This window comes from Salarias fasciatus, chromosome 14 (assembly GCF_902148845.1).
Source record: "Salarias fasciatus chromosome 14, fSalaFa1.1, whole genome shotgun sequence".
NCBI lineage: Eukaryota > Metazoa > Chordata > Actinopteri > Blenniiformes > Blenniidae > Salarias > Salarias fasciatus.
The window spans coordinates 32960715-32984283 of record NC_043758.1 but is presented as its reverse complement, the minus strand read 5'-3'; the positions used below and the strand labels follow the sequence as shown (position 1 = coordinate 32984283).

The 23569-nt window shown below is 42.1% G+C and overlaps 1 protein-coding gene across 1 annotated transcript; it reads left to right on the top strand.

Annotated features, from left to right (window-relative positions):
• The first annotated feature begins 1726 nt into the window (after nucleotides 1-1726).
• On the top strand, nucleotides 1727-23338 carry ttc36 (tetratricopeptide repeat domain 36). The gene is made up of 4 exons (XM_030108621.1): nucleotides 1727-1743; nucleotides 20921-21074; nucleotides 21304-21492; nucleotides 22998-23338. Exons 2-4 carry the CDS (start codon nucleotides 20969-20971, stop codon nucleotides 23264-23266), a joined length of 564 nt encoding a protein of 187 aa, XP_029964481.1. The 5' UTR covers nucleotides 1727-1743; nucleotides 20921-20968; the 3' UTR covers nucleotides 23267-23338.
• The last annotated feature ends 231 nt before the right edge of the window (nucleotides 23339-23569 follow it).

Sequence of the window (23569 nt, the reverse complement as noted above, 5' to 3'; positions counted from 1 at the left end):
TGTTAGCTTTTTGATGCTTTCAGAGACGACAGGATGATTGAACAATATCTCTGTGTAATGGAAAGTTCCTTTATGCAAAAAGCAAGTTTCCAATTGTCACACAGCAATACTTAGTCGTTCAGATGATCCAGCCTGACACACTAACCAGACATTTTTACACCCTGTGGACCGTCTGACAAGAAGTAATCTACAAACCATGCAATAATGCGGCCGATTAGAGCTCCCACATCACTCCGAAGGACTTTTCATTTTCCAAATGACTTATCCCGCCTGCACAAATGATGTAGCCGCACGACATCAAGTGTTAAATAAGCTTTGGACCAGGGCTATCCATTCTATTTTGTGGCCGGCCCTGTAATGTCTACTCCACCATAAAAATCTTATTTTCTATGCAGTTCAGGTAAATGACCTCCTGGGATATTCATGTGCCTATTTAACTTTCCAATATAAGACTTTAAGACGTGAAGATGACTCCACACAAAGACCATCGGCGCCTTGTCAAGTGTATCCTGGCATGAGAGGAGTTGACTCTAAAAAATGCATGAGAAATTTGTGCGATAGATGCATGCAATCCAGGGGAAAAAGCAAGTAGGGCAACATTTTATATTTCCGTCCTTTACCTGGGTGTAACAGCAGTGGGAGACCGCATTATCTGAAAAGACACACTTATGAGTACAAGCAAAGCAAAACTGCACCGACTTTATGAATGCATCTGTTTCAACTGACAACGTGTATTTCGGTGTGTTTCTTGTTTTAAAAATGTTACTGTTTCCACTGAAGATATGCCCAACGCTATCCGAGACGTCAGCGCGTCCCTGGAGCTCGGCGACGAGACTCTTACTCATGCACATAAATCCAGACAGAGCTGCCAGATGAGCGAGAGAATAACACTTGATTGAATAGCGGTGTATGTGTGCACTGTCACTGTGGCGGGAAAAGGATAATACCTGCATTATACGGGAATTCATAAATCCAATAGCAAAAATTTCATTTGCCTCCTTAATAGGATGCTGCAAGTACTTTATCTCTACTGCTCAATACAAAGACATAAATACAACAGATAATCCACCATGGAAATATATTGAGTGCATTACAGTACAACAAAAAAAATAACGATGAAGTATCATTTGATGCACGAATTGAGGTGAAAGCGAAATGTGTGTGTTATTTGTTCATCTATCATTTACATTTTTTCCTACAGACAAATTGTAATGAGATTCCTCTTTGAGACACTGCCTCTAACTATGATGTACTGTGTAATTTTTTTGCAGGTATCGCACTCGGATACATCAGCCAGGATTAATGCTAACAACTCACACAGGTTAAGTGATGCCTCAGAAAGTACAGCCGCAGAGATCTGCGCACGTCTCTGTATTTCTCATGAGAAGTTAAAGCCAAACGCTGTGGATATTGTTTTCCTTATCCTGTATCAGCAATTTGTGTAAGTCTGCAGTTTCTGAAACAAAAGAAAACAGGCATATCTTTGGTCTCCGGTGGATCCATTTTGATGGTTTTATTCGCTTCCCATAGAGCCACCGTGGCTTCGTCAGGACTGGGAATTATTGCTCTGAGCCTCAGCAGTGCCGCCGTTTTTTTTTTATGCAACAGGAGCTGTGGCAGAGTGCAGTGCATGCAGATGTTGCTTTACTGCACTGCGAGGTAAACAGTCCCTCCAGCTGCGGCGCTTTATACAGTGCTGTCGGCAGCGGCCCGTGAGGTCAGCCTCTCAGACGTGCTGCTCTTGTTTTTTGTTTTTCAAACAAACCGTTGCCTTGACCTCGCCGCTAACAAGAAGCAGCACGGAATAATTTGAGTACATGATTCAAGCCATGTTAAAAGTGTGAACGGATTCTTTTAATAATGCAGTTTCGATGAAGAGATGACGCATGTGCCATGTACAGGTCACAGACTGACAGTAAGTCACTATCTCACACATAAACACTAATGAAATAGCAGAGATTGATAAAAATGTAAATCAATTGTCATTTTAATCAACCATTGCAATTTACCCATTTATGACTTAAAGAAAGTGAGACTTATATTGATTCCACTGCTGTGCAAAGTATTCAGTATTAGTATTTTAATGATTGTTAATATGAACTATAAGTACTTAAAAATTATTGGTTATGACACTAACTACTGAAATAAACAAAAAATTCATATTTACAGTTGAAAAATGTATGATTGCTACCTGTAATTGTCTCCCCCAGTTAGGTCTGACAATGTTAGTGGGAGGAAGGTGCTCTATAATCTGGATGTTAATGGAGGGAGATGCTCTATAATCTGGATGTTTACATGCTGGTGGAGTTCAGAGGAATGACAGTCACAGAAACAGCTTTGACTGTAGCTAAAGAGAGTTGTCTTTGCCCTGCTTTTATGTACAACAAAAGTGATTTGTGATAAGCATTCATCATCAAAGAAGTGACATTACAGTAATGTTTTAACACACAATGTGTTATTCTGAAGACTGAGCGTAACAAAACATGCTTTGCTTTCCTTAAACAGTATTTAATATCCCGATTCCATCATAATAACCATAACAGTTGAGCTCTCTAAGTATCACTTTGTGTTTGTTCCTCAATTACCATAATTTTGGACCGACTAGATTCATGTGCTTTGAATTTTAATGGTGGACTGCTCCTCCTGAAATGCTGATCGTATGAACAATGAGACTAAGTTGTGAATTCACACTATTGATTGGGAAAAGCACAGCCACAGTGTCAGAAGACCCCCACCTAAGAGATATTCACACCATCACACACCATCAATCTAAACCAAAGATCAAATCTCACTGGAAATCTGCAAAAACTTTGCAGCAGGCCTGGACTGTACATCAGCCTGGGGAAATCTATCGGAGTGGCTCACCCCCACAGTTTGTTCTAAAGTTTCATTTTGTTGTGTTCTATCAGCTGGAAAGAGGTGCACAACACCTCGAACAAAGAAACCCACTCCACTCGGATTCTACACTTTTTGCCACAGTTAAAACCATAAATCATCGCCAGCTCTTTATTATGACAGGCCGGGATATGGTTCATCACATTAGTTTGGTAAAACATTATAGTTACATGTCCAGAAATTCCAAAACAAAACCTGCTGTTTGGTTCTGCTCGATGTTTTCTCTCGACCTCACAGCTTTAATGATGGATGAGTTTCTGGAACAATGAGCATATGTGCATGTCTGGGCCTTTTACAGTTTTGGACACAAATTGTGAAGCAGGGCTCCTTGCTTATACGTGCACATTATTTCATTTACCACATCCCAAAGGCAACATTTTGGGATTAGGATCCGGTGACAGTGGAGGTCCGATGAATGGGAATTACCAATTATAATGTGGGCACACTGCGGCCGTAAGCGGATGGGAATGGTCAGAATCATGCTCACTTTGTTCTGAAGGGACAAAGGTGTGCAGAGTAATGTTTCTCACACCATCACATCACAGCAGCAGCCTGAACCACTGCCATAAGAGTGGATAGATGTATGCTTTCATGTTGTTTTCAACAAATGCTCCTCTGAGAAAATGTCAAGGCTGAAATCAAGAAACCCATACTTTTCTAATCCTGTTTCATCCTGCCTTGGTAAAGCTGTTTGTAAATGGTTTCCTTGTGTTCGGTGGCAGGAGTGGCACCCATGTTGTTTATTACTGCTGTAAACCATATGAATAAAAAGGTCGACATGTTTTTGTGGTCTTCTGCATACTGTTGTGATAAGAGATTTCTACAAGTACAGTTGATTCTCCATCATCTCAAATCAGTATGTCTAGTTTATGGTGACTTCTGGGATTAATAAGGCATCTTCTCTTTCAGACCTTGCTTTTTAAATTTGAAAAACAGTGTGAGTGAAAATATCCGAAGGTCAGCCGCCCGTGAAATACCAACAACTGGAGCCACAGTTTTGTGATTTTGTCAGAAAAATTTTGCGTTTTCAGGGAAACATTTTGAAAACGACGTTTGAAGTTGGATCGTTATTACGGGCAACACTCAACTCTAAAACTACCAAGTCAAGGAGAATGTGGACTGGGAGTCATGCCACTCTGGAGGCTGCACATTATTGTTATTGTCCATCTGCTTGCACATGTGCACAAGAACCATTAACTCCAGCAGTGGTGTGCATGCGCAGTAGCTGCGTTTCCATGGAGACGCACTGGAAAGTTTGGAAAAAAGGTTACATCGTCTTCATCCCTCCTTTATTCACATGCAGACTAAGCTTTTCTCCAAAAGCTGTGTTTTCCCATGTTTACATCGTCATTGGGTCATTTTTAAAAAGTTACACCTTTGGAGCCTTTTTTAAAAAGTTGTGTTTTTCTGTAGCTTTCAGCGCCGCTGAGCATCGTGTGACCAGACTCCCAAAACGCAACAAAAGGTTTCATTTGTCACTTGAAGTTGTGAAAATGGGATCTAAGATCGCCTTTCTTCTTCATTCTGACGCTCGATTTCTGCCTCAGCAGGTCATTTTCACCGTGGATACTTGATTAAATCTGATGGCTTTCACCATGAAATTGGTGGATTAGCTGAACAGGTGTGCCTAATGTTGTGACTGATGAACTGCTGTTTAATTAGAATCCAGACTTAAATTCTTTTAGCAGATCCTCAACCCAATGAAAGCAGTGAGTTTACAATATGAAAAAGCCCTAAAGACAAGACCTTGAGTCGAAAAATTACACTTAATACCTCAACCCACAATTATTCAGTATCTCAGAATTGCAGCAAAGTTAGAAAACACCTGCTTGTATAATTGGCTCAACAAGTACAAATCAGATTAAAAAACACACCTATTTTGATGCTGCCCTCTTAAATCCAGGAGAGGGATTTTTCTTCAACGTTTATGTATTTGTTCTTTATCTAAAAAAAGATATTGAGAGTGTTCAAATCCTTTAATCTTAGTATCAGACTCAGAAAAGTGTCACTTTTCTGAGTCTGATACCTCTTTTGCACAGAAATGTCAGCGATAACTAATCGCGCCGACAATCTCCTAAGTATGAAATGTATCTTAAAGTATGGATAGTTTGTCAAATGCAGTCAAATGTTCAGTGTGCAAGCTGTGTTAGCAGCGTAAAAAACTCCTGAACTGTCTTATGATTTCTGAGTTGGATCTCACCAAGTACATCCACGTTTTACAAAAACTAACAGCTTGCATTTAATTTGCCATAAAGCTATCAGTTTATTTCATTATTTTATCATGTTCCACACAAGATTTCAAGAAAATTCTTGTTTCCCAAGCAAAAAAGTAAATCAATACTGTCAAATTGGGAAGTGACATTAGCAAAAATAGGATATTTATGGGATATCCAAGAAGAAGTCGACAGATGGCATTTATTAATGGATAAAACAAAGTAACATTTCAAGGCAGTTTGGCACAAAGTACACAGAACATCACAATCATTCACTTATATTACATAATTACATAAATGTTCTCATTTAGCGTCCATCAAATTGATGATACTCCTGGGTCCTCTGCACCGTAACTAATAATAAAAGTCAATATAGTCAGAACACACACGTCAGAAAGGGCAAAGTAACATTGTAGAAGACAACAATGATGCAATAAAAGGCAGAAGTAGTATTATGTGGTCAGGCACGTGCCGTGCGCTCCAGGGTTGGGTAGGCAGGCAGTCGCAAATTGCAACGGACACACCAATGACAATTTACATGTGTAGGCAGGTAAGTGCCAGCTTACTCTAACAAAATCAAGATCGTATAAGACTATTAAAAAAGCTTAAATAATGACTTAATAGCAGTCCCAAGACTCTCCCAATTAACTTTGTATCTCATGACCACACAGCGCATTCCTTGTTTGTGATCGAGACGCAAAATGAGTGAGAAAATGACAATTCCGACACGGAGCTGTCCGCGGTGCTGAAACGTCTCTCTACAGGGCCCACACCCCAAAACACATTTAATGACAGAACACCTGAAAGCAACAACCAAAAACAACAAATAGGTTTACGCTCAAAGCTCTTCTGCACATATGTGCCACTCTTCTTGCCCCTAATTCATGCCATTCACACAGTTATCCAGCTGACATCAGCTGCTAAGAGCAAGCATTTTAAGTCCATAACAATGTTGACCATAAACACCATATAGCTTACACAGTGAAAACCACCATCACGAGTGTGTGTGTGTGTGTGTGTGTGTGTGTGTGTGTGGGGGGGGGGGGGGAAGAAACAGAGAGAGAGACTAGACTTACTTTATTTGAAGATAAAGTCCATGCGCCTGTCCTTCTGGACAAAGTTGTTGATCACTGCGTTGTAAAATTCCTCTGTCTCAATGGATATCAGAGCCAGAGATGAAAGTCTTCCTTGCTCTGTCCTGTTGCAGCTGTAGGTTTTGATGTGTTTCAAGGCAGAAAAAGACCTCTCCACTGATGCATTGGTGGCTGGAATGGTCAAAACCAACTTTAGGAGTTTTGTTGCCTCTGGAACTGTTTGTTCAAGGTCATTTTCAACGACGAAAGCAAGCAGTTCATGAGGTGATTTGTTTTTGATCATTTGTGAGCTGTGCAGTCCAATGAGGTCGGCCTTTAGCCTCACAAAATCAAAATGCTTGCCATATTTAGCGAGGCTGTGCAGTTTTGCATCATCAATATGAGCTGACAGTTCATCAAACTTTTTACAGTCAACTAAAGTCAGAAAATCAAGCTCTCCCAAGTTCTTGAATCGTGCCTCCATTTGTAAATGGATGTTGTCCAGGATGCTGTGAAACAGCTCTCGTCTCTCATCTGCGGCCGGCCGCTTGCTGCGTGTGTTGCTGTCGACCAAGTTCAGCGCTTTGCATCGCTCCTGGAAAAGTTCGTAAAATGAGTCAAACGACTCGCGCTGCTTGCTCAAGGCTTTCATGGTGTCACTGACCCGAAGGGAGCAGAATCCTATGTCCATCACCTTGGCCTGAAGAACACAGAACAATGCGTCTGTCTCTGTGAAAAACCGCACAGTACACCATGAGCAGGAAGCAGGTTGACGCTTTAGAGAGCCAGACGCTGAATCCAGAGGCCATAGTCAGAGCTTGTCCATCCCAGTCATCGGGGTTTTCCTGAATAAGGTTGAACACCTCACGAAGCTCTGCATAGTGAAACATGACGGTCTGAACAAGCCTGGAGTTCGAGTTCCATCTGGTAGCCACTGCGCGTGGAATGCGCCTTTTCACCACTTCATGAAGTAGATTGCTGCGTTTTGTGGACTAGCTGAAATAAGCTGCAAGGCCTTCCAGAGTCTTAAAAAAGACTTTACATTCAGCGATCATCTGTGCAGACTGTGAGAGGACGAGGTTCAGTTTGTGCCCGTAACAGTGAGTAAAAAAACGCTTCCGGTACTTTTTCTCTGATTTTCGCCTGCACTCCATTTAGCTGGGATGCCATCACTGATGCGCCATCGTAGGTTTGCGCTACCAACCTGTGTGTACAGTTTAACTTCTCCAGCACACCTAAGACATAGTAAGCGATTGCCGTCGCTCTCCTGTCATCACTGACATCGTCAAAGCCCAGAAAAGCCTCCTTCACCTCAATACCGGGCACGTATCGTAAAATAACAGACAGCTGAGCCTTATTTGTGATGTCTGTCGTTTCGTCCACCTCCACAGCAACAAACTGTGCCACACTCAGCTCTTCTTTAATGTTGTCCCTCAGAACATCTGCAATCGCCTCAATCAAGTCGTTCTGAATTCTGTTTGACGTGCCGGAAAACACCGTAGATGACGCGAAGTGGGAGGCAAGATTTGCATCCTTGCTGGCTAGCAGGTGCAGCAGTTCAATATAATTTCCCCGATTGGATGAACTTTCAGTTTCACTGTTTCCACGCAAAGCCAGCTCTTGTTTACCAAGGAAACACACAACATCTATGAGACTTTTAAGAATTTCTCTGTTCTTCTTAACCTTCTCATTGTGTATGCTAATGCATAGCCGCGTTTGCTCATCCAAAGTCAGGTCAATTGTGCTGTGGCCAAATGTTTTCAGAGAAATCTGGCTCTGAATGTGGACCACCGATTTTTCATGTTTAGCTATGGCACAGGGCAAGTTGTTCAAATCACAATATCCAGCATTAGTCCAGACCTTGTCAGTGGTGCCGCCAAAAAGCAAACGATGGAAAGCAGAACAGCTGGTTCATTTTAGCGCATTCACAGAGCCAATCCTTCCTTTTGTACCATTCACTCTGAAAAGTACGAACAATTTTCTACAACAATTTTCCTTTGCAGAAGATCCGGTAGCTCAGGTGTTGGTCTCCCATCATTCAAAAGTTGACGTTTTTCTTCAAAAGAAAGACGTGCAAATTGTCTTAATCTCTCTAGCGATGTCATCCTGCCGGTGAGCCCGCCGCCAACTAGCTTCAAACTGATTCGGTCTTTTGCAGACACGTGACCAAACCAGCGACACCCCCCCCCCCCATGCGTCATTTTGGAGGGGCAACAACAGAGCAGTGAGCCACATCACAGTGATTTCATTACCGTCTTTTTGGCATTTTCCCATATGGAGAAGAATAAGAGCAACGAGAGGAAACGGTACATCTCGACCGAAGGGCTGGAACAACATAGTCATCTCAGCAAAGGTAAGCTCACCTGACTGTCATCAGTCCAGTCCAGGATGGAGGACATGCTGGTTTTGTCTGATTTGCTTTACTAGTTTTTAACTTAGGGTAATTACAGACTCGTGTTATATTATTGTGACAAAATGACCTCACATTCACATCCTACGTGCAAGAAAAAAGTGGTCATTGTCCAACATTGAAAACCTTGCTGTCATACTCAAAACCCACCTGTTTCAATCTGCTGTCACCCGTAACTTCTCTTTTTGCTGTTAGGTTGTCTGTTGTTTTATTTGTAATGTGTTTTGAACCTTGTGTAACGTGTCCTTGAGTGTTCGGAAAGGCGCTGTGAAATTAAATGTATTATTATTATTATTATCATGCATCACTCAAGTGTGAAGCAGTTATAAATGAATGCTTATAGCAGGCATCATTTTGTCTAACCACAGACCACCTGTCACCCTGTCTTTGTTTTGTAAACCAGAAACAGTGGTAATGTTGGCGGTAATTAAATTAAATGTGTTGTCTACAGGTCTTGCACTCCCACCGTCTGTATGATCCACCACTGAAGGCCTGGGCCATCATGGAACCATCAGGAGCCAGATCATCAGGTCACATGCACATTCCTATCAGCCCAGGGTAGGCACTGCCTACCCTGCCTACCCTGACTGCACGTCACTGCTGAACAACTGCACTCCATGAACGCCTCACAGCCCAAATGATCCAGCGAAGGGAACCACTCACAGTGGCTGACCAAAGGTCAAACAGTCCTCATCATGAAAGACCTCCAGAAGGGAACAATACCGTCCAAGTACCGTCCTATAACCTGCCTCAGCACTATGTGAAACCTCCTATCTGGCATCATAGCATCTAAGATGAACAGTCACACGGAGGAATACATGAGCAGAGCCCAGAAAGGACTTGGCAGCAACAGCAGAGGACCCAAGCACCAGTGACTGGTTAATACAAGACTGTAGGACCAGAAAGACCAACCTGTGCACTGTCTGGATTGATTTCAGGAAAGCCTATGACCCGGTGCCATACACATGGATACTGGAATGCCTTCCAGGGAACTGAGAACCTTCCCAAGAAACTCAATGAGGCTATGGAAGACAACGCTGGAAGCTAACTCAAAGCCAGTGGCAGAGGTGAGCATCAAATGTGGCATATGCCAAGGAAACACTCTGTTCCCCCTTCTGTTCTGCATAGGCCTGAACCCCCTCAGCCACATCATCACTAAGAGCAGATATGGGTACAGATTCCGCAGAGGAACAATCGTCAGTCACTTCCTCCACATGGACGACATCAAGCTGCATGCCAAGAGTGAGCGGGACATCGACTCCCTGATTCACCTCACCAGGATATACAGCAATGACATCGGGATATCATTGCGACTAGATAGGTTTGGGTGGATGGTACCAAAGAGAGGGAAGATGTAGGCCTGTGCGGTATACCGGTTCATACAGAAAACCGGTCTTTATTTTTGTTATGATATGAATTTATCATATACTGCAATACCGGTGAATAGCCCAAACAATGTCCGGAACGTGCGTGGCGGTGAAGTGTTTCAACGGGGACCCATTTCACTGCTGCACACCAACAACACAGCGTGTATTTTGAGCCGAGAATGGCTGTCTGCGAGAGCTCTCGAAGTGAAGCACACGTTGTTTACCCAGAGGAACTAATACCAAAAAGAGGAGCCACGTCTGTGGTTTGGAAGTTCTTCGGCTTTAAAAGGTCGGATGTGGACCAAACAACTATCTTTTGCAAATGCTGTCGAGCAAAGGTGGTAGCTGACGGTGGTAACACCAGCAATTTGCTTCACCTCCTTAGCCGAAAACACGTTTTAGAGTACCAGGAATGTCATAAACTAAGATCCATGCCCTCCACATCCACAGCTCAATCTGCAAGTAGCAGTCAGACGTCCATTCAAGATGCGTTCGCTAAAGGGACTGCATATGAGAAAAAAAGCAAGCGGTGGGTCGAGATAACGATCGCAATCACGCAATCTGAACATAAAAAAAAAACATGATATAGCCCTTATGACAGGCAAATGGGCTATTTAAAGCCAATCAACTGCAGTAATTATTTTCTTATTCGAAGAAAATGTGTGTAACAACACTTTTGCATAAAAAAAAATACCGTCAAATACCATGAAACCGAAATTATTTTTAAAAAAAACCGTGATATGAAATTGTTGCCATACCGCCCAGCCCTAGGAAGATGATCACTACTGAAAGGGTTTAACTACCTGAAGGCAGTATCAGAGATGTGGAAGACAGCGACAAATACCTGGGGATACCACAGGCAAATGGCAACCACGATGAAGCAGCCTGGAGGTCGGCCACCGCCAAATATCTCCAAAGGGTGAGACAGGTTCTGAACAGTCAGCCGAACACCAAGAATAAAATCCAGCCTATTTACATGTATGCCCAACCAGTAATCAGACACCCAGCTGCTGTAATATCCTGGCCACTGGAAGAGATGCAAGCTACCGATATCAAGACAAGGAAACACCTCACAATGCACAGAGGGTTCCACCGGAAGTCCAGCGTCCTAAGGCTGGACACGAAGTGAGGGAGGCCGAAGACTGGTGAGTGTCAAAGCAAACATCATCCATCCATCCATCAACAACCAGAAAACGGCCCCCAATGACAACCTGCTTAGTGAATGCCTCAGACAAGTGAAACCCCGTGAGAGAGAGGAGCCACAGGTGGGATGATGGTATCCTGTACATACACACACACACACACACACACACACACACACACACACACACACACAAATAACTTCAAGACATGATGTTGATTTTACAAATCAGCTTTCATTTGGTTCTCACTGCACGATCACAATGACAAAACGCACACGTTTGGTTAGTGACTAAATTGAGAGGACATGACGTATTTATTCCTATTGCATTAAACATACATGATCCAGAATGAGTGATGCTTTTTACCACGAGGTGCTTTGTGCAATTTTCAGATTAAAGTATGAGTAACAACGCCAGGGGAAAAGTAGCGAGCAAACCGTCATTAGCATAACATAAAGACATCAGGATGCACGGCTAATATTTCACCCACATGTCTGTGTCAAATCGCAGCGCAGCAGAGGCGCACTGCTAAAGGTTTCCCATAAAAGGAGTGCATTGTTTATTTACTTAACCCCTGGCACCTCTGCAGTTATTCCCCATTTCTCCACAGAAGGGATTACTTTGTTTTAATCCAGCTCAGAGTGCCCCTGCACAGCATGCTGCACTCCTTCGTCATCATAACAGGCCAGGTACTGACACGAGGGCCCCTGTTTACCTCCAGAGGGCAGAGGGATTAGGAGCGCCAGCTTTTGATGTCAGATTTACAGACAGTAGTGGAGCACAGCTAAAGCCTTTCAGAGTTATTAGGATATCCAAGTCGATTTCTTTGTAGATGCTACAAAAGAAGCACAAGAGCCTGAGGAAAGGACAAGAAAGGAGAAATTATTCAAACTTCAGTTCTTATACGCTCGACTAAATTTTAAAGCTCCTTTTGGCTCAGAAATGGTTTTAGGAAGTCTATCATGAAGTCAAGATATGTTTTTAAATGTTGTCGGTCCCTGTTAGCACCTCAGAGGCGCTGCTTAATTATTTATCCCTTGCTGTTGGAGCCAGATGTAATTTATGTGCTGATCTTGTCACTGTTTAGAAGAGATACAATGACGGGAGCTCGTCGCTATGTGTTTTTAGATTTTACAGCAGCAGCAGCGCCACAGAGGGTCAGTCTTTTTGATCATCTGCTAATTTCCCTCATGGCCTGTACGCCAGATGCAACTCCATCCTCTCACTTCTTGTTTTTAGGAGTCAGTAAACACTGCCAATGTGTTTCTCTATTGACATAATCAGGTTGAGTGGCGCTGATGCAGTGACATTTGCCGTAATGGGGAACTGATAATCCTCACACAATTGCTCCTCTGCCTTTGCACCACAGGGGAGGCCATGGGGGACACGCCATGCTGCTGCAGAAAATCCAGTGCTTACAGAGTGACCGTGAACGTGATAGCCTGGCCCTCACTCTTTAACTTGCATTACCCTGTGGAAAATAGGAGTCCTGCAGGATCAAACTATCTGTGCTGACTTGGTGGATGGGGAGTGGGAGGCCCAGAAGACATAAAAGCAGCAAGGGCTCTCTCAAGTGGTAAAAAGGAAGAGCTCTGTGTAGCAGGCAATCACAAAGGTCTTTGTCTCTACTGGATTTTTCATCTTCTGGGAAAATGACTATTGTAGCAATTTTAATTGCCTTGCAGTAATTTGTCTTGATCAGATTTTCTTCTAAATGAGGCTTGGGGATGTGCGCAGAATACAGAGCTGCAGCAGCAGCTTTGTAGACGTTTAAATCGGACACTTGAAACCTCAAGAAGGTGTCATTAAAACATTTTCTTGCAAGCCAGGACTCCAAAATGTCAAATTTGCATATCCTTGTTGCACACACATCTAGTCAGTGGTAGTGTTTGGACAGTTACAGGTTTTTTTCCTCTGCCTGCATGCTGGAGAACATTCAATTTTAAAAAATAAAAGGAATCGTAACCCCACTTTAAGGTAACAAGTCTGTCTTTTGAAACCACAAGGTTTTAAATCAAACGAACACATCCTTTATAACAGTGTCCAAATGTAAATACATTTCCGCACAGAGGGAAAGAAAGCCCTCAATCATAATGTAATGCAGATTTTTCTCACAGATTATGTAGAGGACAGCATAATGTGCAAAACATTTGAAAGAATTGCTTTTTTTAGGCTGCTGTTTTCCATATGTCCTGTATGGCTGCACCATCTTGTGGAGGAACTGTTCTCACCACAGGGACAAATTCTAGACGATGAATGGAAAAAAAAAAAAAAAAGAAGAATTAAGAGCTAAAATTAACTCCGGCCTGTATACATGACAGAATTAATTCGAAAAGTTGCATCTATCTGTTGAAGATTTAAATATTTTTTTTCTAAAACAGTGTTTAACAGCTGTTTACTTGAAGGACCCAAATTATTACCATTGTAAACTTTTGCAACTCCCAATCACATTATGTACAATAACAAAATTAAGTTGAAGGAATCTCATAGCGTACAATATGTCAAGTGCAGTTTATTCATTATACCTTCTGATGAGTTTGGGTTCACACTACATCTCAGAGCGTTTGCTGGTCTGGTGCTGCTTCGACTTGCACAGTTTCAAACTTCCACTCACCAGTTTTTACACCACAAAAGAAGCATTCAGCTCGAATTTTCAATTAGGCCAAATTTCTATGTGACTTTCTTGATTTGTCTTTTTTTTTTTGTCTCTCTCTCTTTAGTCTCACGCTCCACCACATTGAGCTTAAAAAGAAGACTTTTTAAAAGTGCACTTTTTCAATAGGTGATGGATTTGTTGTGCTAAAACTTTACACTTTTGCTGCACAAATAAATTCAACGTAGACTCACCTGCTTTTAAAACATGAATAAAAACTCTTGAAAAGGGCCTTGTGAAATAGCATTGTCATTCTGATAAAAACTTCTGATAAAATCATTTCTCCTGATTCAGTTAATGCTAAAATGGTCTTGTAGGAGAACTGTGCTGTTAATAGGATGGGTTAAATGCAAAGAGAGTCCATAGAGGAAATACATAAATAAACCTACCCAAACAAAGGAAACCAGTTATCTTCCACAGCGACAGTGTTTTAATCTATCGTCAAACATTTCCCCAGTAAATACTAGCAGAGAGGAAGTCGGTGAAAGGGGAAGTCATGCTGTGATTTATGCACTCTCACCAACAGTAAAACATCAAAAATGGGTGTTTCTCATTTTTTCCTCCACCTGTTTATACCACAGATATTATCTATAGCAGAACCGCTGCACTTGGCAGATAAAGTGGGTCATATAACATCGTTCAATAGCTATTGATCGATTAATTTTTCTTGCTTTTCCTGCTTAGGCCACATCGGGTACAATCCTCCAGAGGTTATCTGGGCATCTTGTCCCAGGTGACCTTGTCCAGTACGAAGTATGAACATTTCATTCTCGCTCAGATTTGCACAACAGCCACCTAACATACTCTCGACTTTCGCATAGAGGAATAAGCTAGCTGAGCATTGTGTTTCTTTCATGGAGAACATCGGTAATCAAACACAGTGAAAGAAAATGCCAACAACCACTTATAAACGTGGATCCAATCTGCTCAGCGCCTCAATAAGATTTGTTCTTTCACCTTGGTAAACACTCAGTCATCAGCAACAGTAAAAACATTGAGGTTGATGCTGCGTTTGGTTCCTACCACATACAATGGGGCTTCAATCACTCAGCATGTGTGTATCAATAAGCATTACGCACTTCACCAATCAGGAAGCAGCATTGCAGCAACGAGCACAGAGCTGGAGGAATCTCTCATCATGTCTGCTTTGCAGGATGGTGCAATGTTAGAAAACGCAAGAGCAAAATGCAAGACTTTGCATTTAGTTCTTTCAAGTTAAACATTCATTTCTCTAACAGATTTCTTAAGAGCAGAAGCAACACAACATTGAGACCCAAGCTGGCGTCAGCCTCAAAAGCACAAAGAAACCAACAGGTTTTCAGACATTTCACTGGATTTTGTACCAGATGGTTGAATTAAAATTAGCTGAACTGGAGGGCCCGCGTGTCCCAGACAGGCTCTGCGTGATGGATCCACCACCTGTGTGATCCTCATCACCATCAGTCCCAATGCCGAGCCGCAGTAAGAACGGGTGGAAGCCTCTTGGCACCGCGGGCCCCTGCAACAAACACTGAACCCTGTTTATTCTTTATTATGATTTCAGTGTGAACATTAGCCACAGCCAGTAAAGACATTTGTTTTCATTAGAAAACATGATTTCTTTGTTGTTTTCCATTCCCTCACCCACTCACTGTCTAACCTGGAGACTTACCAGGTGTTTACAAGTGAAGATCAAACCTCTGTGAAGCTTGTTCTTCCACATCTTTGAAGGAATTATTGATTTGATGTATCTATATGGAGGCTTCTCCTCTCAATACTTTTTTGTCCATTATCCTTTTTTCCAATTCCTATTTTAGACGTGTTCCTTAAACACAAGATGCACAACTGTTTCTTTTGGCAAAGTGACTCTCTCTGATACCTCACTGATGGATCTTTGCCTCATTATCATGTTCTTCACTCGCGGAGTCCCCCCGTTACTTCCCCCATACTGAAAGACGACTCTGCTCCAATCTCTCCTGGCGATCTGATAAATGGCTATTCTTAACCCAAAATCAATTCTGAGCTGGGCGCATCGCTCATGCACAAACTAACTGAAACAACAAACATCCAATTACCCTTGAGTGTTAACATGTTGCTTAATGTTGAGCCTTGGCTCCCTCAGAAAGGTTCTTTTATTTCTATTGAATATACCAAAGAAATAAATAAAAAAACAAGCCAATTAAGAAATGTTTTCACACAACATAGTCTCATAAATTTACTTCACACACAACAGGAGAGGCATTATAAAGAATCTTTTATTTAATGTGATTTAGCAATTAAAATATTAGCTATTATTCTTTGTAAGGATGCAAGTAACATCGCATTGATGCTCCGTATTGGCAGGTAAACAAGGGTTAGTACTTGAGCTCAAAGTGTTATCAGTGCATCTCTAATACTTAAAGGTGCCTGAAGGAGTTTGCACGTTTTATGCGAAACAGCGCCCCCTGCAGGCCTTGGGCGTAATGCAGCTTAGTGAAAAACACATCCCTGCGGCTCGCGTGCACGGAAGAGGGGGACTCCGTCTTCGCTCGTTTAGAAGCGCCCAAGTAAGATTTAAGTTTCTTTTACCTGGTGGAGTCTGTGCTGGAGCTGTGGCAGTGCTAGAAGCCAGTCTTTTCTTACTTTCTGGAAGCTCCTGCTCAGTTGTTGCTCACTAAGCATCTGGCGGAGTAATGGCGGACATAACGAAACCTAACCAGCCGGAGCGAGCGTTACGTTATTCTTTTCAAATTCTCTCCAAAAAAATGCTGGTGCCGGACCGGCACTGCAACTTTCAAGTGACAATTTAGCGCTGTTAGAGGTACTTGTAATGAATATGTCAGGGCACATTGTACACATCATTAAAAATGTGTAACATATTTATGGTGGAAAATAAGTATTTTTAAGGTTGTAAAACTCCTTAATGCACCTTTAATGTAAAATCTGTTTACAGATGCCCAGCATGGTAAAACGGTGAAAAAGTGTATTTTTCCTCCATGAGGAGCAGCCATCCTAAAACACCTCAGTCACATTAATTACTTCACATAACAAATTCAAAACGATCCAAATTATTCAGGTGAGAGGTTTGATTTTGGATGATTTAACCAATTTGAAATCATTTCTGCTGTGTCTGCTTATTATCTGACGACAGTCATCGAATTTTATTCACTTCAATAAGTGAAACAAATCACAAGCTTCCTCTGTGATGTTTAGCTTTGCTGGAGCAACACTGTTCAAAGATCAAATAACAACCTTTAATTGACAGAACTTCTGTCAAGAAGTCTCTCAAATTTACTGAAACCTGTGAAATACATCCAAGAGAACAGACTTTACAAACTAACCAGATGTGATCCAGACAAACGTTGTGATGCAGCTTCTTGTTTTCCCACATCGGATCCTTTAAAAAGCACCGAAACGCCTTCAGAAGCTCTCCCTTGTTCCAGATCACTGCTGTCAGTAATTGGAAACAAGTGAGGAAAACAAAAAAAGCTTCGAGCTGGAACCATTTTCATCTGTGTGACTCACTTACACAGAGATATTTGCAGTTACGCTCTGAACCAATGAGGGCTTTGACAAGCTGCAGCGACTCGCCGTTCTGATCGCTCTTCTCTGTTTGGTTTCGACTGGATCTCTCACTTTGGCTGCTGTCACTTTCCCCAGGTGGGGCTTTTCCTTCTTCCCTGCCACTGTTATCTGCCATTTTATACATACAACACCTCTTTTCGTAGCTTATATTCTCCATTACAGTGTCTGTTTAATGCTTTGTGTTTCACAACTGTAACCAAACTGTCTACTGCTCTTCAGCTCATCGATCATATTAGCAGCATTTTAAAAGGACACCTCATGGTAGGTATGAACAGACACCGATACCAGTATCAAAGCTGCACAAGGATATGAAACCATTGAGATAACACAGCGTGCATGACATACTGGCAATCCATAAATTATTGACAGTAATTTAACCAGAACCAGTCCTGAGTGCACAGCCGCATGCTGGAAATACAAGCAGGATCCAATCCAGCCATAAGAGAGGGCGTCCAGGCAATTTACCAGACACCTGCTGAACAAGTGCAGCATGAATATGCATGAAGAGCCACTGGACATCACCCCCTGCAGTCGACCCGCCGCCTCCCCTCATCAACAGCTGCTGCGTTTTATGCGGAAATACAGAGCCGGTCGTGCTAACAGAACGCCTGTTTCCCAGAATTGCACGTGAAGCAGCGAGAGAAGAGGACGAAGGAGAGGATGAGCGGCGCCACAGAGCGGGTCACAGTCCAGCCGTGGGTTCGGGTTCAATTTGCAGTTGTGTTCATGTTTTTGTAGCTTAACTGTCCGTGTCAATCAAGAGGGGAGTCTAAATGATGCCGAGAGCAAACCACAATGAGACAATTAAAACTCACTTTTTCATTTTCTGGCTGTTTACAGCAGAGCCAACGAGCCGCTTTGTCCTGTGACCCTGTGGTTCATTTCTATGTATGTTTGAAATTCAAGAAGCGCACAGTTTGTGTCATTTTCAAGCAGGAGGAAATAAGTCGAGATCAAAGAAACGTGGCTGCGATACACACTCATCATTTACCATATTGAAATGTGACTTTACCTCCCAAACAACGCTTCGTCACTTTTCAGTAGCAGCAAACAGGCAGGATTGTAATTTTCCTTGTAGAGGTGCTGTCTGAGGTTTAAAGAGGAGTCGGTCATGAAATCAGCATCTTTTTTTTTAACTGTTTTAATGTGGTTTTGTTATTAGTTTAAAGCACAGAAAAAAGAACGCTGTTGTAAGACATGGTCGATTTGTGGTTCGCCAGCCGACGTCCAGAAAGGTTTTACTTGTCAGATTTTGAGCATATTGGATCCAGGTATTCATTAAAATAACTGTAAATCACAGTATATCTGAGATTGATCTGAAGCCTCAAATTTATGCATATAAATTCAACTTTTTTCCAAACCCTTGAGCACGTTTAGGTTCATGTTTTAGAATTTTTCATTGAAAATAGCTGTTTGATACTCTTTTGTAGAAAATGCTTTAAAACTCCAATGTCGGATCTAATAAGAACGTTATAATATGATGTGTAAAGCAAAGAAATTCCACCATTTGCCTTCAAAACTTTTTTGCACGATTGGTTCCCATTATAACATAGATTTTTGATCCTGCTCCAATTTTGCCATCAAACAGTGTTTTTCATATGAAAGCCTTTTCAATCCAAGGCTTTGCCTTGAATTTTTTTTTTTTTTAATCATCCATCATGTGACTGCATTTTATGGCTGATGGCTCCATTATGAGCATTTTCATTCAGACCCTTTATTGCATTTCTGGCCACTGCTTGGCAACAGAATACATGTTCATATCTAGAACTGTCTGGCCGTGTTAGTAATGATGTGAAAGTAGAGGACGAGTGTGTGTGTTGAGAAGATTGCCTGTGAATGGAGGGAGACAAGGGGAAAGAGTTTTTTTTTTTTTTGCAAATAATATTTTACTCTATGTGGAGCAATGCTGTTGTTTGTTTTTGGAATAAAAGATGCAGAGAATACATTGTTATAAAAACGAACAGTGGTGATGAACATCCTCATGGACAGACGATGAAGCTGGATTGTTGTTACAGGTTGACTCAACTATAAAAATAGCAAATCTGAGGAGAACGTGGACTTTTGAGAAGGACTGACCAGAATTTGGGCTTCCAATAATAAATAATCCAGTCCTCCGAGGACACCGGCACAGCTCCAGGCCCGCTCAGCAGAAATGACTCCGGGCTTGTTTTTCTGTAAAGTCACTTGCAAATGTTAATAGTTGCAAATATTTTGGACTTGTTTCTGAAATGAGCCTAATGGGACTCGCTCTCAGCTCCACATGTTGTCTAACAGATATTCCTGACATGTTTTGTAAACCTGATCCGCTCCGTCCCATCGCCCACACACACACACAGAGAGTGCTGGGAAGTGAGTTATAAATATTACACCGCTGATCAGGACAGATTTCTTTTCTTCTTGACTTTAAGAACAATTGCTAAGGCTGTACTGCACTGTGAGTGAAATACATAGAAAAAAAAATAATAGACACGATAGTTTGAAAATATGAATTGATTGTTTGTCTCTCTTCTATTGTTCCTCTCTTTTGTTGCATATCCCGTTTTTCTCTGACACGATTCTTCTCCACATCATCCACATCCATTCACCCATTTATTTATTCACTTATTGATTGTAATTAAGGGGAGTGTCTTTGTATTGATTACTTGATCTAATTTTGCTGAACTGTGATTAGAGCTGATTTTGAATTAAATGAATTCCTGTTGGTTCATTCCAGCCCGATAAGGGAAAGCAGAAGACTTTCTTTTAAACACACAGGGAGGATTATTCATTTCATTTTACTTTGAACAGATAATTTACACCGACATTGTTCATCTTTGTGGGTGTGGAGTCTAAAATAATAAACCTATGTATTTTAAGATATAAATAAAGACAACATAGAAGAAGATACATAGATGGTAAAATAGATCATAATGAAAAGTAATTTCTGAACGGGGGAAAAATATGATGCTAAATGTTGCTATACTTCCATTGTCTAAAATGTTGAGGTAGTTCAACACCGCATGTTTTTGAACATGGAAAGGTTTTTTGAACTCTTTCAGTCAGTCCTTTATTCATTATAAAGCAACGTAACTTCTGAATTTACAAGTTCTCTCTCTTTTTTTTTCTTCAGGCCATAACTCCTAGATGAAAAACAAAGTATTTTTTTCAGATCTGTTATATCTGCTTTGAAAATAATGTGTTTTTGGATATTTTTCCACAGCAGGTACTACTTTTTATTTGAGCTATTCCTGTCAGTTATTTTAAATGTAACTCAACTGGGTGTAAAAAAAAAAAAATGCTGGAAACCCTGTTTTACATAACGTGCATGTTCTCTGTGCTCTATTCACACAGTGTAATCGTGCAGTGAGAATTCTCTTTAGTGTTCAATAAGTATAAATGTCCTAGCATTTGTGCAGACACATGAAATGGATTTCTCTGAGAGCGGTTTGGGTCTTTTTGCACCATTACACCAACATCTCTCCCTCATGCGCTCATTACAAGCCTGCATTTTTTACCAAACCAAATACAGATGTGACCGTGCAGTAAGAATCTCAAAGTCCACCTCTGCTTCCACCCCCTTCTCCCATTGGCTGGAGGACATGGCAGATTTTTTTTCAGGGCAGGGGAACATTCCCCTCCCAGCAGCCATGATTTCTCTCCTTTGCCACCTTTGCTCAGAGACACACCGGCAGGATGGCCTCGGCACATGACAGAGCCGTACTCCAAGCCATATTCAACCCCACCTCCCCCTTTGGAGACGTTCCCGGCCTTGACCTAGAGGAGGAATTAATTGATGACGGTGAGCATGCAGCTCCTGACTTGATGTGTCTACACGTATCAAGTCAGAGCATATTGAGTTTATTTGAACACCTTCCCTTCCTGAGCTGGGGGGAAGAAGGGAAAAAAAAAAACTCATGACATTGTAATCCAAACTGAGTTCTGGGTGACATCTCTGTGTTTTTTTCTTGCCACGGTACCTGTCAATTGAGTTTGAGTGCTTTTTCAACCTGTTTATCTCTTCCTGCCAGACAGTGGCTTTGACACAGAGTTGCTGAAGCAAGTGAGGGAGCTGGAGGTGCGGGGCGTCTCGGCAGCCGAGGCTGGGGATTTGCAAGGCGCTCTTCAGCTGTTCAGCCAGGCAATCCACATCCTGCCCGAGCGAGCCTCGGCCTATAACAACCGGGCGCAGGCCCTGCGGCTGCTGGGGGACACAGCAGGTACATACGACGGATTCAATAAGAGCCCTTTCCGCAGACTGCCAATATATCAAGCTGCAGAGTGCAGGAGCAGCACGACACCGTATCAAAGCTTTGTCTATCTGAAGCACTGTGTAAACTCTCAGTGCGTCGTGGCTTTCCTTTCACTGTTTGCTACAATCCAGGCGCGCTTGCTCTGACACAGGGATTGTGCAGGAATTACATCTGAAACATATCAAAGCAGATGAATTAAATTACTGCTTTAAATTGCAACTGCGGCACTGCTCAAACTATAAAAGCACAGTTTGATAGTTAATCACTCCCTTCAGGAATCACAGTCATCAGATTGTGCAGGCCGCTTTGTAGGTGTGTTTTTGAAATCAGTCTCACCAGAAACGGGTCATTATAGCCTCCTTTGTGCTGTCTGCTTTGTAAACCATCTAATTAGGCGTTTTTATTTGATGTGACATTGTTACTCTCTGTACTCACGCTGAGAAAACAATGAAAACCTACAGTTTATTTCTACACCAACGCAAACAGCCGAACAGTTATCCTGATATTGATAGAGACTGTACAGCAGACATGAGTGAAAAAAACAGTCTGTTAATCAAACACAGCCCCAGTCTCCACTCACTTCGACTCACAAATCTATTTTCAAAATTTGTCCTATTATTGATCCATTTCTTTTGCTGTTTTTAAACATGTGTGAACTAGATTTCACTTGTGTATACTTTGTACTTACAATAAAAAATCTTAATTACATGAAAATATTAATTTAATTAACAGTCACAACCTAAAATTTCCTCACTGGAGAAATCCTCGCTCACAATCTGGCCCAGTGGTTCAGTCAGTAAGGTAAATATAAAGCAAAAAATGCAATGATAATATGGGTCTGTGTGTACATATAGACAGTGAGAGGCCCATAGCAGCATCAGTTCAGTCATTGTGGGTCTCCATGAACACATGGCCTCATTCCATCTTCGTGGACGACAAAGCTCCAGCTCATGGCGGAGGCATCATTAGAGAACGGCTGCTGGAGACCGAGGTACCTCAAATGGAGTGACCTGCTCTTTCTCCGGACCTGAATCCCAGAAAAAAACCTCTGGGATCAGTCGAGCCGCTGTGTAGAGGCTTTACCCACAACCCCAGAGACCTGAGGGCTGGCCTGCAAGAAGGGCGGGACGCCATGCCTCAGCAGACAACAAGTCCACCTGTAAATCGCAGGAGACTGTCAAGCTAGAATAAAAGCTCAGAGACATATGACGAGTTCTGGAGATATTGCCATTTTTTTTGCTGTGCTATAAACGAAAAAAAAATCTTTGAAATCAGGAAATCGCGACTGCATGCTTCTTCCTAAATACCCTACTTTCATCAAAGAAAGTCACGGCAACGTGAAGCTCTTAGGTTTTCGGTAAATTTAACTTGGAAGTCAAATATCCTGAATACAGAAAATGAAGATTCCAGTGTGAGTGTGATGTAAACTGAAAATCAGGTTTCCAAACATGCTCTGCCTGCTCCGCCCTCAGGAGCCCTGGCGGATCTGGACCGAGCCGTCACTCTGAGTGGCAGCGCCGGACGAACTGCCTGCCAGGCGCTGGTGCAAAGAGGCCTTTTACGCCGATTACAGTGCCAGAATGATGCGGCCCGGGCGGATTTCGAGAGAGCGGCTGCACTCGGAAGTGAGTTTGCTCGACAGCAGGTTGTGGCTCTTAATCCCTACGCTGCCCTGTGCAACAAAATGTTATCAGAAGTGATCAACAAGCTACGCAACCCCGACGTCTCTGAGATGCAGTAGCTGACGTGGACAATTTGTGAATGAACTCTCTGTTATGAATCTGAATTAAACTCTTTTGTCTTTATACCTCGAGCTTGTTTTCATTGGTTTTATGTGGGATGTGGAAAAAAAAAAGCAAGAATCCAACTGCAAACCACTTTTATTTCAGAACACACAAACCACAGTCCTCAGATTTTCTCCAATAATATGAATATTCTTAAAACTCTGTTTCCATCACAACATGCACTGTTTCACACTGAGTGTCCAGAGGTTGTGTAAAGCAGTGGCTCTCCTCAGTATTCAAGTTTCAAGCTTTGTGAGGTA

Bases quoted from the DNA above. Each gene is read 5' to 3' on its own strand.
- ttc36 (XM_030108621.1), top strand. From the start codon at position 20,969: ATGGCCTCGGCACATGACAGAGCCGTACTCCAAGCCATATTCAACCCC. The intron at 21,075-21,303 runs GTGAGCATGCAG...TCTTCCTGCCAG, and splicing joins GGAGGAATTAATTGATGACG to ACAGTGGCTTTGACACAGAG. The intron at 21,493-22,997 runs GTACATACGACG...CTCCGCCCTCAG, and splicing joins GCTGCTGGGGGACACAGCAG to GAGCCCTGGCGGATCTGGAC.